This window comes from Bemisia tabaci, unplaced genomic scaffold (genome assembly GCF_918797505.1).
Source record: "Bemisia tabaci unplaced genomic scaffold, PGI_BMITA_v3".
In the NCBI taxonomy this organism is placed as follows: Eukaryota; Metazoa; Arthropoda; class Insecta; order Hemiptera; family Aleyrodidae; genus Bemisia; species Bemisia tabaci.
The window spans coordinates 813,598-827,661 of NW_027311734.1; the positions used below are offsets into that span (position 1 = coordinate 813,598).

General features: G+C 43.4%; 1 protein-coding gene across 1 annotated transcript in view; it reads left to right on the forward strand.

Annotated features, from left to right (window-relative positions):
* Positions 1-10,914: 10,914 nt before the first annotated feature.
* Positions 10,915-14,064, forward strand: part of ine (solute carrier family 6 member inebriated) — a 70,865-nt gene continuing 67,715 nt past the window's right edge. The window contains exon 1 of the mRNA XM_019060039.2: positions 10,915-12,825. Within this exon, the coding sequence (XP_018915584.2) occupies positions 12,305-12,825 (521 nt within the window). The 5' untranslated portion in view covers positions 10,915-12,304. The remainder of the gene's footprint in view (positions 12,826-14,064) is intronic.

A 14,064-nucleotide genomic window follows, 5' to 3' on the forward strand; every position in this document is an offset into this window, starting at 1 on the left:
GGCTCTGATGGTCTCCGAAAGTGCCGGCTTCCCCGACGGTCACGGACTCAGTTGGGAGACCGCGGGTCCCAGGAGTGCACGGATACGCAGCAGGTCGCCTCGCGAGCTGACTCATGATCTCAGCACCCGGTTGCCGAGATTAAAGTGGATCTACAGCTTTTCTGCGATGCATTATGGGCACGGTAGATACATTGAATTTTAACTTTTCAGTGAATTATTTGGGAAAATCGAAATTTCAGTATCATTGAATAATTTTCGTGCCGAAAATCATATTCCAAAGACTTGAAACAAAAGTCAAAAGAACTGTTTTCATTTTTCAAACAATTTCAAAATGTATCGATCAATACAGATGGTTAATTGGAAATAGTACTTTTTCTTCGATTTTAGTTTTTGGAAGATGATTTTTGGCACGAGCATTCTTCAATGATTTGCAGACTGGTAGATCAGCCTGTAGATTAATCTACTGACCTATTGACTGACCGGAATTTCGATTTTCCCAACATAATCTACCAAATTGTTAACATTTGAAATAAATCGACCATACCCATGATGCATTAGGCAAAAACCGAAGGGCCAGTTTAATTTAGAGACTAGATGTTTTTTGGGTAAAGTCAAGATTCAGGAATAAAAATGGGAATGGAGTTTTGGCAAGGAAGTTTTACGGGGTTATAATGCAGATGTTCCTTGGTAAAATTCTATGAAAAAAACCAAAAAGTTCAGAAGCGCACTTCAGAGGGAAGAAAAAGCTGCTCAAAATCTGACCAATCAAAAACCGACAGTTGAGCGTAGCAAGGCAAAACCTAAAGCCAATCAGAGAACGCCGTTTCCCCCGCTTGGATACGTCATTACAGAGCCCGTCAAAAATATCATTCAAACTGATGCCACACTGGTAAAAAAACCTCTTGGACCAATGCCGCGGTGCATTGACTTAAGAGTGCAGTTTCTTGTCGCCGGATTTAAGAATCTTGAACTCTTGTTTCAAGCGGATTTTGCATTGAGTCAATTCAAAATCCGCTTGAAACAAGAGTCCAGACTCTTAAATCCGGCGACAAGAAATTGCACTCTTAAACCAAGAGTTTTTTTTTTTACCAGTGCATTTTGGCATTATCAAAACGGGGTTTCTCCGCCATTTAGAGTGCAAACCCTCCCCCGCTCCATAAAAAATAATTGCCCGTGACGCTGAACTCTCTGTCCGTCCTCTGTCATCCCTGAAAAAATCAGCGAATTTATCTGGCCGAACCCTCTTCATTATGTGGTCTGTGGTCTTTTTGTTCAACCCCACGGCTCTTTTATGTGTTTCTGTACTGAAACTTCGTGCAAGTTTCAAAGCCCCATCCACCCTCCCTCCGTCTTTCCACGTGACCTGAATGACTTCAACGGCTACCGACAGAGATGGTATTTCTGGATCATCCGTAAAAACTCTTATGTGCATAAGGAGACTAATGGCATCTACGTTCTTTCTCAGCTGAGCCAAAAATATCAATCAGTCCCTACTTTTAAATGGCAAAAATTGCAATGGAGATTACCAACTTTGCATTTGAGTGACTGCATGGCAACCAGGCTCAGATGTGCTGTGACGTCACCGGTTGAACACAGCCGCATACCTCTCATTCCAGTCTCTGTTTTCACGGCATGTATGGTCGAAGAAAAACTTCGCGTGATAGGAAACGAGCGCGCCGTTGAAGGTCTATCCCTCGTGCATACCGTATGGACTTACGCGGTTGTTGTAAACGAGAGCCGCGGCTCGCGAAAAAGCGGCGCGACCGAATGCGACCTCTGTTATCCGGGTAGACTCTGCTCATCTTTTGGTATGCGTCGTCCCTATAGTGGAATAGGTACGGACGTGGATTGGACGGGGACTCATCTGCAGCCCGCTTGCTTTCAAGCTTAACCCTCTTTTGCATGAATTAATTTTGGATCACGGATATAGAGATACAAAATTTTCTCTGAAAGATCTTTGAAGGAAATTGAGTCCCAAATTTTTTTGGGGGCGGGAGGGGGCTTAGGGTGGAGCGAAAAAATTTCGAAAAAACATTTTTTTCGAAATTCGATGACGCCTAGTGAAAAAAAGGTGCCTTTTGGCATCAAATGGCCGAGGAAAAAATCCCGGCTCAATAGGACAACGCTTTCATCGAAAAGATGGGGCTCGAATTTTCAAAATCTCAAATTCTCGATTTTACCGTGTTTTTTTTTTTCCAGGATAACTTCTGAGCGACTGAAAAGACAGAACTGATACGTACCATATACGTTAGTACAGGTAATTTGAGTCGGAGAATCGATTTTTAGGGTCAAAAAAGCGATATATCGAATTCTAAGATCGATTTTTGCGATATTTTGTCCAAAGAAGCGATTTTTGAATGTATATCCCAAGAAATTTTGATTTATCGATACAGCCTTAGACAAATCGAAATTTTGATATTAAAAATAGATTCCTCGTGAAAAAATATATAGGGTGACGGATGTACACCTGCATAGTGCGGAAGTACGTAAAAATGTCGGCAACTAAGGTACAATTTCATACGAGTTTTCTAACTGAATTCGCTAATGGGTTATTTTTCAAATAGGAGAAGAGTCTGAAACCTGAATTTTTTAGTTAGTTAACAGACATTCAGAGAGTCCGCAAAAAAATGTCAGCCAGATGCGATCGGGTCAGCTCCAATTGGACGCCAAGAGGTGTGTGTCTTCGGCCAATGCAGTGAGAGGCGATGGAAGCCGGTTTTCCAGAGCAGACTGTTAGCTGAAATAGATGACCAGAGCTTACCCGGATAACAGGGAGGGCATTAGGTCGCGCTGCTTATGTCGGTCCGAGTGGCATCCACCGAGAAATTTTAGAATTTATACGACTACTCGGACGCATTTTGAAGCTTCCATATAGAATTTTTCCATCAATTTCTGCGGAATAATTATGTTTCTTTTTTCTACTTTCAGCACAAAGTACTTGCGAATTGTTGCATTCAAAACATCTGGAAAAGTTTTATTTTTTTATGGGGGGGGGGGGCATACGATACTATTTTCAGTTCTAAGAGGGCAGGCCCCCCAGGACTCCCCCTTCGTTTGTCTATGGCAAGGGAGTTGAGCCATGAGCCATTGAAGTCGAGGATGCCCAGACTGGAGACTCTAAGCATCTGAGACGGAAGAAAATGAAACGCAGTTACTAAAAATATCCCTCTGTACTGAAAATCATGAAAATAGATAGAAATTTTCCAAGAAGTACTCTTCTTTGAAAATTTAAGAAGAATTCTACAGTGCCCCAGCGTGTTTCTGAAAATCTATTCACCTTTTGCAAATTTTTAGGGTAAATTTTTCACTTTGTCTTACGAAACAAGGGTTGCATGTGAATTCGCAGTGGTTTCTCACGGGTAACACGGGCCCCCTCCGGGGCCAGGACCCCGGTACCAGGGGCCCAGTATCCTCCCCTTGTGGCGGGCCTGCCTTCATGCACGCTGGGCTTGTCGATTTCCTCTGAAATTTTTGCGGTGGTGAATGCATAGCTGAAGTGCACTCCAGCTAGAATTGTATTTAGCAAATGGGTGGTTTTCAAAGGAGGATTATAATTAAACAAGTGGTTAGAAATGGAAACAACATAATATGAAGTATGCAAAACGATTATTCCAATAACGGAACTTGGCTGTTTTGAAAACGCCTTCAAATGCGGCGTGATACCTCACGCATTCCGGAGAGTTCAAATAGTTCTATCATTGCGCCGTAAGAATGTGACGGAAGATTTAAATGGAAATAGCCTTCCTCGTGCGGTAGAGTAAGTATAGAGTCTCTACGTGTACAATGGTGGTAAAACTATATTCGACGGTGAAACATCTCATTTGCGATGTTTCGAAATTTCCGCTTCTATTTAATTTTTTGAGGGTTGGCGAAACTAATATGGCTTTACATTTTCACAGACTATTCCTTATAAAGAGAACAAAAATCACTGGAATTTTCTGAATATGACGTTCATTAGTTTTCCTTGTAGAAAATATAAAGTATAAAGTAATGTAAAGAAAGGAAGTCTGCAATCTTTAACGCCACGTATTTCGGCAGTTTCACCATCGATCTGCAAAATCACGTATACCTCCATGTTACAAAACTTTCCCTTAAGCCTTTTTCATTTTTGGAGAGAGAAAGTTTCTTTGAGACGAACTTATCGAATACAAATATTACTGCGTACACTGGAAAAAAACACATTGGATCTAGAGTCCAGACTCTTGAAAACATTGACAAGAAAAAGGACTCTTGATTCAATCAGATTTAAGCTTGAGTCAAAAGGAAATCCGCTTAAATTAAGAGGCTTGGTTCTTGATTTAAGCTTAAATCTGATCGAATTAAGAGTATTTTTTCTTGTCAATGTTTCTAAGAGTCTGGACTCTAGATCCAATGTGTTTTTTTTTTTTCAGTGTATGTACATTTAAAACGTCTGTGAAATTAGGGAACACGACGATTTTGGATTCTTTAATGTATCTACCCTGATATTTTCTATATTTGGTTGTATTGAGTACTTGCTCATAAATTTAGCCACGAAGTTAGTCAATGTAGGTCTTTCTTGTCGGGCAAACCAATCAGTATGCATTTTTTAAGTCATCACCAAAGAAGGACTATTGATCTTCTTCTTTCCAAAAGATGAGAGGTGCAAAATACGGTGGAGACAGTAGACACTGAAGGTATTTATGTACGTTTTCTGTGCACAATAAGTTGCATATTGAGGATTTGCAGGCTAACTGTTCTCAGAGCGTGAGCTGGCTGGCCGGTCAGGTTGCTCCTCACTCCAATTCAAACCGGCATGGAATACTGAGACGTCTTTTAGGAAATCTTTTCAGAAAATCTTTCAGAAATCTACAATTTTGAGTCTTCATCGCACTTTCTCATACATACACAAAAAAGAAGATGGTGAAATATAAAACTGATTGTAATTTTTACTGCTGATACCATATTATGACTTTTGACGAAGAGTTAACGAATTGGCTTTAATTATTAATATTTTTATGTTTGTAATTATTTAATGTGGACGGTTTAAAAATGAAGTTTCAAAAATGTACACGTCATGATAACAAAACCCCTCTATACGACTCCGAATCAACGCTCAGTTCTATTTTTTCCTGCTTTGATAATTTCCACGAAAGAAAAGATACAGGAGGAAAAAAGTACGGTTATCCTAATTACACGGTCGCTTGGGAATTCATGGTACTAGCATTGCGGATTTCGGTACTTTTAATGATGAGTACAGTAATATATCATCACATCCACTGTAATGATACTGCATGAATGTGGCAATGATTCTATGCTCAACAGTATACTTACTGAATTCACGATTCTACGGCGTGCATAGATTTCTGTGTAAAGCACCGTAGGAGACCCTTATTTGGACTGCAGTTTGTAATTTGGAACTATAAATTCTGGCTCTTCTGGAAAAACACTTTTGTGCATAGGGAAACTAATGACACGCACGTTGTTTTTTAACGGAGCTAGAAATTATAGTTCCAAATTGCAAAACGTAGTCCATTTTAATCTCCGTGTAGACGTACTTAAAAATCTACCCCTACGGTTACATAAGACGTCAAGTTGCAAAGGACTCAACTTCCATGCCCCACAAATTCGTAACCCTGAGACAGATCGAAGGTTCCGTTCGGGAGAAATGATGCATGTAAGTGATTCCGTCCTGGTTTTCACCGAGAGCAGTGCATTGCATATTCACGCTAAAATTTTGCAACGGTGACTTGGCGGATTAGATGCCCGTAAATGAAACACGACTGTCGGATTAAGCCGCCGAAATCGCGATCAATGCAAAGTCTCCGCGACAAGTCGTCGCTTGGCTGACATAAGAGCGTAACTGCACAATGAGATGAGCCCGGAAAAGCATTGAGTAGTATGGAGGACAGGGTTCATCGCAGAGTGTAGTTACGCCCTCATGTCAGGTAGGCGACGAAGTAACTGTTCCTGACATCCATAACCTTAATTCCGATTGTCTTTGCATTGAACTTCGTGCGATGAAAATGACACTTCTCAACGCCACCTTGCACATACCATTAAAATTAGGTTAGCTCCACCGAATATCTCGGCAAGGTGAAGCATCGCAGATGTGAGCGGAGGCCATTTACTTGAGTCAAAATAGTTGTGCATCGCGAGAAAAATTACAAAACAAGACGCATGGATATTTCTGGTCGAAGTGTAAATAAGGAAACATAATTTCAATCCTTTTTACAAAACCTAATCGTGGAGGTCTGCATTGGCGGATCCAACGAATCGCTAACATTGTCTTTTCTCCATTTAAACCTCACTGGAACAAAAAACACATTGAATCCAGAGTCCGGAATTTTAGAAACATCGACAAGAAAAAATACTCTTGATTCAATCGGATTTTTGCTTAAATTAAGAACCAAGCCTCTTAATTTGAGCGGATTTCCTTTTGATCTAAGCCAAAATCTAATTGAATCAAGAGTATTTTTTCTTGTCAATGTTTTCAAGAGTCTGAACTCTAGATCTAATGTGTTTTTTTCCCCCCAGTGCTATATGGAAATGTATCGATTCTTGGAGGGGCCAGGTGCTCCGACAAGATGACAAGAGTTGATTATCTAGCATAGGTTTAAATGGAGGCAATTTGATTGCTCCGATAAACGCATTGGTAGGTTTCTTCCATTTAAAGTACGCCTTCAATTTTGTTGCATAGGCAACAAACCTACCTCGGAGCGCGAATAGTTATCTATTCGATAGACCTTAGGCAGATATCAACCTCAATGTCGGGCCTCATTTGGATTACATTTTGCAAAAAGGAACCACTATTTTTGGCCCATTTTAAAAACAACATACATGCCATCGGTTTCCCTATGCAGATATGTGCTTTTATAGAAGAGCCAGAAATAGTGGTTCCTTATTGCAAAATGTAATCCATTTGATTTTTCTCTAGCATCATAAGTTGAGGTAACGTTCGAAATTTATTGGTCATATTTCATAGTCGCAATCTGAAAAGTATCCTTTTGCGTAAGTACGAATCTTTACAGTTGAGTCGGTAATTCTCACTTCGTTCTAATTTTTAGTATTGGAGACATTTATTCTGATGAGCTAGTTGACTCAGTCGTTAGTAGGCAACATGGTGGATGCAATTTTAGAAACATAGAGGTGATAATTATTTTAAATTCTCTCAAATTCGACCATTGAAATGTAAGGATGTAGGAAGAATCACTGCTGGCAGAAAAGTACGAGAGATTTTGTAAATTTTTCTTTCTTTCAATTTTCCATTTTCTCTCTACCGAAAAAAGTGATGAGAAGTACTACATTTACTAATGCCAAGAGAGGGGCCCTAAATTTTTAAAAACATTGTTTGACTTAGTATTAGCTTTAGGGTGTCCCTCAAACCTCCCCTTACGCGGTCCTTGAGTCTATCTCGCATCAGGGTAAAATATTCCAAAATTCGGCACTGCGCATTAAAATACCGTACGGGTACGAAGTAGATTTTTTTCAACAGACTGAGGGATATCACTATAAATGTATTATTCGTCTTGGGATTGATTTCCATTAAAGCTACGTAACTACCATATACTTTCGAAAGGAAGTAACGACATCAATAAGGCTTCTTGTGACAGAGGTTGTGTTTGTTTAGTGAGGTGTAACAACCACTGAAATGACAGAAAAGTCTCCGTCTCCGTCTTAGCATCAGACATTCTGTTTCCTTATACATTTTGTATGCTTCTTTTCTATGATGAAGAGAGCAAATGAAAAGTAATTGCATTAGTTAAAGTTGCAATTTTCTATGTAGTTACAGATCGCGAAGAATTCCCAAAAATATTTCCATGTTTTGATATTATCACCCAACTGTTTCACCTATACCCCAGTAATTTTCCATGCTCAATTAAGAGTGGGGCACGCAGACTGAACGGATTTTGTTTTTCTCTTCGGGTATATATAGAGTCCCTTTATACCCAGAGTTAAATCATCTCGATTATCAGCTGGCCTGGGCTGGCCATGGTGTCACAAAAGTGCGCACCCAGACGAACGATATTGAAGGATAAGGATAAGGGATCCTGCGATGTCTGTCATCCAAAAACAACAACATCAACAAAACTGGTCAAAATCTAACCAAAGAAATTGCAACAAAATAAAATTAGATTGATTAGTGGATAATTTCATAATCTATTTTCATTTTGGTGCGATGGAAATAACAATTTACTCTTGATAAACCACAATTTAATTATATTTTCATTACTTTTGTTCGCACATTCGAGGTACCGCCATCTTGGTGCACTCATTTGTGACTCCATGAGCGAGAACAAATCAGAATTGGATTTTTTTAGGCCACTTTCAGCCCAACCAATAGTGAGATGTCGTAACTCTGGGTATAAAGCGACTCTAGGTATATGTGTAGGGAAAAAAGAAATTAAACGCTTCTTATTTTGGCGAGGCAAATTTTTTTCCGCTAAATCCTTCGGCCCAACACTATCTAAGTGGGAACCCAAAGACCAGCTTTTTTGCTCTGACAAGAAAACGGTCGAGCGCATTTTGAATCTCTCTTCAGAAATCAACCAAGAACCGATCAAGTCCCAATTATTCGCCGCGAAGCAAAATTTTTCGACGATGAAACAGAAATTTTGGCAACGTTCGAAGGGTCTAACAGCGCTCCTCCTTAGCTAATCTGCCGTGTCAAGGAAAAACGTCGTATCAGCCCCAAGACGTTGCTAAACTTCCTCTCACGAATAATGAATTTTCGGAAAAGTTGGTATTTTCTTTCCACAGTTTCAAAGAATTTTGTGCGTAATTGATCTGAAGCGTCGGAACATTTGAGGGAAAAAAATCCTAACTCCTCTCAACAATTAATATTTTCTAAGGGTTAATTTGGCAAAATTCGATGTTTACATGTACGGCGTTCTTTCTTACCGCGGCAGAGCTGTTCTATCCCGACGAAGGTGCTCCAGCCCCCCCCCCCACCACCTCCAGTCTAAGCATCCCATCTCAAAAGCGCCCGCACTGCTGCGCTGAGCCTGAGCCCCGATTGGTGCGAGGGGGGGGGGGAGGTGTGCCACTCCCGGCTCCTTTTTGGGTTGATGAGGTGTGAGGAATCAATTTGGCCGGCTCTCTAAGTCCCGATTCCGTTGCTTCTTTGTTCTGCCGCTGCTCTGAGGCATCACCACACGCCGTGCTAAGGAAGAACGCCATATGAACCTTCAGACGCTGCCAAATTTCCTTCAATAAAACCTTAATTTACTGGGAAAATCGTGAATTTTTTTCTTAAATTTTCCCAGACAATTTTGTTCACAATTTCGTCTAAAATGTCTGAAAATTTCAAGTCAAAATACGTCTAATTGGTCCCAAGAACACATATTTTATCCGGGGCAATTTGGCAACTCTCGAATGCTCATACGGCGTTTTTCCTTAGAGCGGCAGCACACCACACCGGCTGATGTATCGTAGGTCATTAACGGAGAGGTTGGTGTATTTCGCCTTGTTAAGAAAGAGTGCTGTACCTCCATTTGGGCGTGAACCTCGAAGCGTATAATAGGTCATGCTAACTGTGGCTCACGTCCGAATGGAGTTACTGCTCTTTTCTGCAACACGGTGTATTCGCACCTCCACTCAAAAGCCAGGCTTGTCATTCAGTCATCCACTGGCATTTCGCATGCACAGGCTGTCGTGGTAACGAAGAAAGTCCTGAGAGCAATAAAACGATATCAAAATTTCCCTCGATAACATATTCACTTTTGTGAATAATTATGAGTATTTCTTTTTGGAACTTTTTAAGAGCATACCAGATCAAATTGCCTGTGAACCCCTCTATAGAAATCCAATAGAAAGATCTAGAAGTTATACAGAAAACGCATGTTTCATCAGAGGAGATTTGGCAATGACAGAATGTTCATAGGGCGTTCTTATTCAGCACGGTGGAAACTGAGCTCGTGCTAAACCATTCGGCTTCTCTCAGCGCTTACAGCGAGGCGCTAAGGCAGAACGTCGTAAGAGCATAGAGGATTGTCAAATTTGCTACGTGGAGTGACGAGTATAATGTGTGTGTTCATCTTGATTGATAAATACATATGAACATTCTGATTTTTCCTCGAAATATTACGAGTCATATACCCAGAAAGCCTAGTTTTTAAGCATCAGATTCAGTTTTTCAGGGGCTGCAAGAGTTTTGATGGTGCAGGAAGTCATCTGCGAATAACAAGGATGCAACAGTAATCAAATTTTTCAAATTTTTCGGAGTTACGTTTGGCCAAACCAGCAGAATTCGCAGGCAGATTTTTTTCGGCGTATTTCGCGCTTTTAAACTCGCTGAAAACAATTAACCGCTACCGCGCCCTTTCGGTACAGTTACCTCCAATTACGCTTGATATTTTCGAACACCGCGCCACCGCCCTGCACGGCCACTCTCCCGAGTCGAGCGGCGATTTCTCCATCGATCTATATCTCACGATTCTAACTTTTTCGGCGCCCTCGAGGCAACAGCGACGTAGGAGTGTAGCTCATTTCACAGCCCATTGTTTCCCGCGTCGAGGGGCTCCCCAACCCCCCACCCCCACCCGTAAATCAAAAACGAAAAAAAAGAAAGAAAAAAAAACCCGCTAGAGGCTGAAAAACACCAAGACCGAGGCCTACCGTAAAAGACCTGTCGAGCATTGAAAAGAGAGTATCGAATATCACAAAACATTGATACGGGTAAGCGTCGCGTGGGGCGGGGGGGAGGGGGCTGGTCGGGGGCACGACGGTAGCGGTAGCAATCAGCCTAACGCGCGGCGCGCAGGTATGACGCGCGGCTCGGCCGGGCGCGCGGCGCGCGGCAGCGAGACGCTATTTGCATGTACCATTTACTGGCAGGCAGAGTGGGAGTCGGGCCTCGTCGCGTCGCGCCGCCGTGGAGGGAGGGGGGGGGCTGCCCCACGGAGGGGGGGCCCTCTGCCCCGCGGATGAGCTAACACATGCTACAACGTACAACTTGAGTATTTTTTCTCGGCTGGCTTAGTCGCTAGTCGTATTCGAAACGCGCGAGGTGTAGTCTCCTGCATCATGGTGTTTGTCCATCACCGCCACCGGCTCTCGTCCACCAAGATCTCGAAAATCGAGTACAAGTTCCAAAAGGACTTTTGACGACCGGCGCCCGACGGTGTTTCGCTTAATCGTCGTTTTTTAGCTGAATTCCCCGATTGTTTTCTAGATTTTTCGGTGCGGGAAATGGTGTTCGCGTCTGTTGTTTGTGTTGTGTGCGAGCGTGCTGACTCCGGTTCGGATTGTGACAGTAATTGAAAAGGAAGACAACTCGTTTGATACTACCGGCCCGCAACGATTAGTTGCTCGACTTCCTAACCCAACAGCAACTGGTTGCCCGACTCATCATCCCAACGGCAACAGGTTGCCCAACTCGGAACGATCCCGGTGATTCGATCCTCAAAAGTCATTTTTCTCGGTGTGAGGAGAAGGAAATCCAAGGCTGTACTTCGACTGTGATATCTAAATTTTAGGTTCGATAGCGTAGCGTTAAATTGTGTCCACTATTATCCATTCCGTGTCCTCGTTTTTTGTGTGTTTTGAACCAGGACTGTTACTCTCTTTCGGTCAGTAGTGTGTTTTTTAGTCATTCTATCCTTTCGACAACGGTTCCCCCTCTTTTTTTTAGCAAAATTAATTGACAGCAGGTAATCTTTTGAGACTTCCTATCTTGGATTCTTGGCCCCTCTCCTCGCATTTTGATCCTATATCTTCAAATGCTCAAGTTGGTTCCGGTATCGCTAGGAACTCCATTACAGTGCAAGGTCTGCAGGCAGACGGAAGGCAATCATCTCCAACCGCGTAAATAACTTCCTTTGGTCGGCGAAAATAATTTATAGACACTCGAGCCTCTTAATTCCCTTGCATTCCATTATCTTTTAAAATTATAAATCATCCGGTCTGCACTTTCGAGCGGAAAGTCCGCCGATTAAAAAACGATCAACCGTAAAATACTCAACAAAATTGAGCTTAAACCGGTCTCCAGGGTGATAAGGTTCAACGATTGACGCGTTTCAGCCACCTTATCCTCGATTGTTATTATCGTGAGATTCGTAAATACTCGGTAGTTTCATTGCCCCTCTCAAAAGCAACACTCACAAAGTCGCCGACACCCCGCTCAAATCGAACTTCCGCGCAATAATGTCTCCGTCGAATATCTAGACGTTGCCATGTCTCTCATAAATATAATAACAACAACAACATCAGCAGCGTGAAGGCCAAGCTGCTGCCCAGCGGGGGGCCGGTACCGCGGATCGTGAGCCAGAAGTTGGCGGAGAACAAGATCAACCACCCGGTGCACATTACAGAGGTCTCGGGTTCGAGCCCCGGCAGCCGGGCCAGAATGGCTCAGCGCGTTCTGGAAAACGAGCGCGTCCAGGAGGAGACCCGGAAACTCCTCCTCAACGGGAACAACTCCAAGCCCGGGAGCCAGCAGCAGAAGATCATCATCGTGCCTCTGGACAAGGAGCATCACCACCATCACCACCACCACCAGCACCATAGGAAGCGGAAGAGCGAGAAGGGTGCCGGAAGTACGGGTAGCAGTGGAAGCGGGAGCGGGACATGGAAGCCGTCGCTGGACAGTCTGGTGGTGCCGCGGGCGGCGTCCGGGGCGGCGAGTCTGCGGTCGCTGAGGGTGCCGGTCAGCGAGGAGCAGCACCTGGTCATCCCGACGTCGCCGAGTCTGGCGTCGTTCGCTTTCGGGGACTCGCCCAACTCGAACCTCCTGCGACCCCTCTCGCAGGTCGTCTCGGTGCGGTCCCTGGCCTCCATCGGCATGGGCTCCACCGACGGCAAGAAGATGACCATCCGCAAGGTCCCCACCTCCCCCTCGGAGCTCCTCAACATCGCAGACCCAAGCATGTAAGTACTCCTCAGTTTCTATGCATTGAGAACATAGAGTACATAGAGTGGTGATGTAAGCGGGTGAGCTGGCGCCACTTTTAAGCATTTTCCAAGTCCCGAATTCCGAGACTCCTGTGTGACGCCGGGTCACTTTTTCGATACATAATCGATTGTTTGCGATACACGGGTACCCGGCCATCCGATGTAAACAAAGAAGATAGGAATCACCACGTATTCCAAACCGCCATTTTGGATCGAACATGTATCAAAAAAGTGACCCGAACTCGGCGCACACCGGGCTCGAGTCTCGTTGAGCAGAACATGGCGCCAGCTCTCCCATTTACATTACGACTCTATGTACTCTATGATTGAAAACAAAACTCCGGTTGTGGAAGCCGTACTCACGGGCTAGAGTCCCTTTATACTGACTGAGAGTACAGACAATGCGAATCCTTCTCTGATTGGTTCTCGTATTTTACGCCTTCACAGTGTCACAAACGGGAAAGAGATTAAATTTTCACCAACTGCAAAGATTATAAACTGGAATGGACCGGGAATTGGGCGTACGGCAAGGAACAAATGGAATGAGAGAGGGAACGGAAATGGGAATTCGGGAATGGGTTGATCAAAGATTACAAAAAACGTCCGATTTGTGTCATCTTAATTCCCGCTTGTGACATCCATAAGCTGCGTTGTCTCAACTCTCTCTATAAAGGGACTCTATCAAGGGCTATACAGACATACCGTCCGCGTTCAGAGGCCGAAAGTTCCTGGCGTAGACCTGCAGCGATCGAAGCACCTACGGCTCCTGCCCCTAGAAGTTTCGGCCGCTGAGCCCGGAACGAACGGTATGTCCGAATAGCTCGCAACTTTTTTTTCAGTGCGGTCGAAGATACTTTGGGAGGGATATGAAACGGTTGTCATGTTAAAAAGACGGATCCAAAGAGGGGGGCGTATGGGGCGTACGCTGCCCCCCTTCACCCGAAAAAATGAAGCATGAGAAGAGGAGGGAGAAAGAAGGGAGAAACAGAGGAAAGAAAAAGAAAAACGCTTATATATTTGTTAAAATTTATGACGATATTGACTGAAACTGCGTATTAGAGGCTTCAAAAATTCAACAATATTCCGGGAAAGGCCCTCTCACCCCCCTTTTCCGTTTGAGATGTGTGGATCCGCCTCCGCCTATGTCATTTAAAGGAAACTCGCGGTCCAGAAATGACCCAACTTTCCATGAAGACTAAAGAGCATGGTTATTGC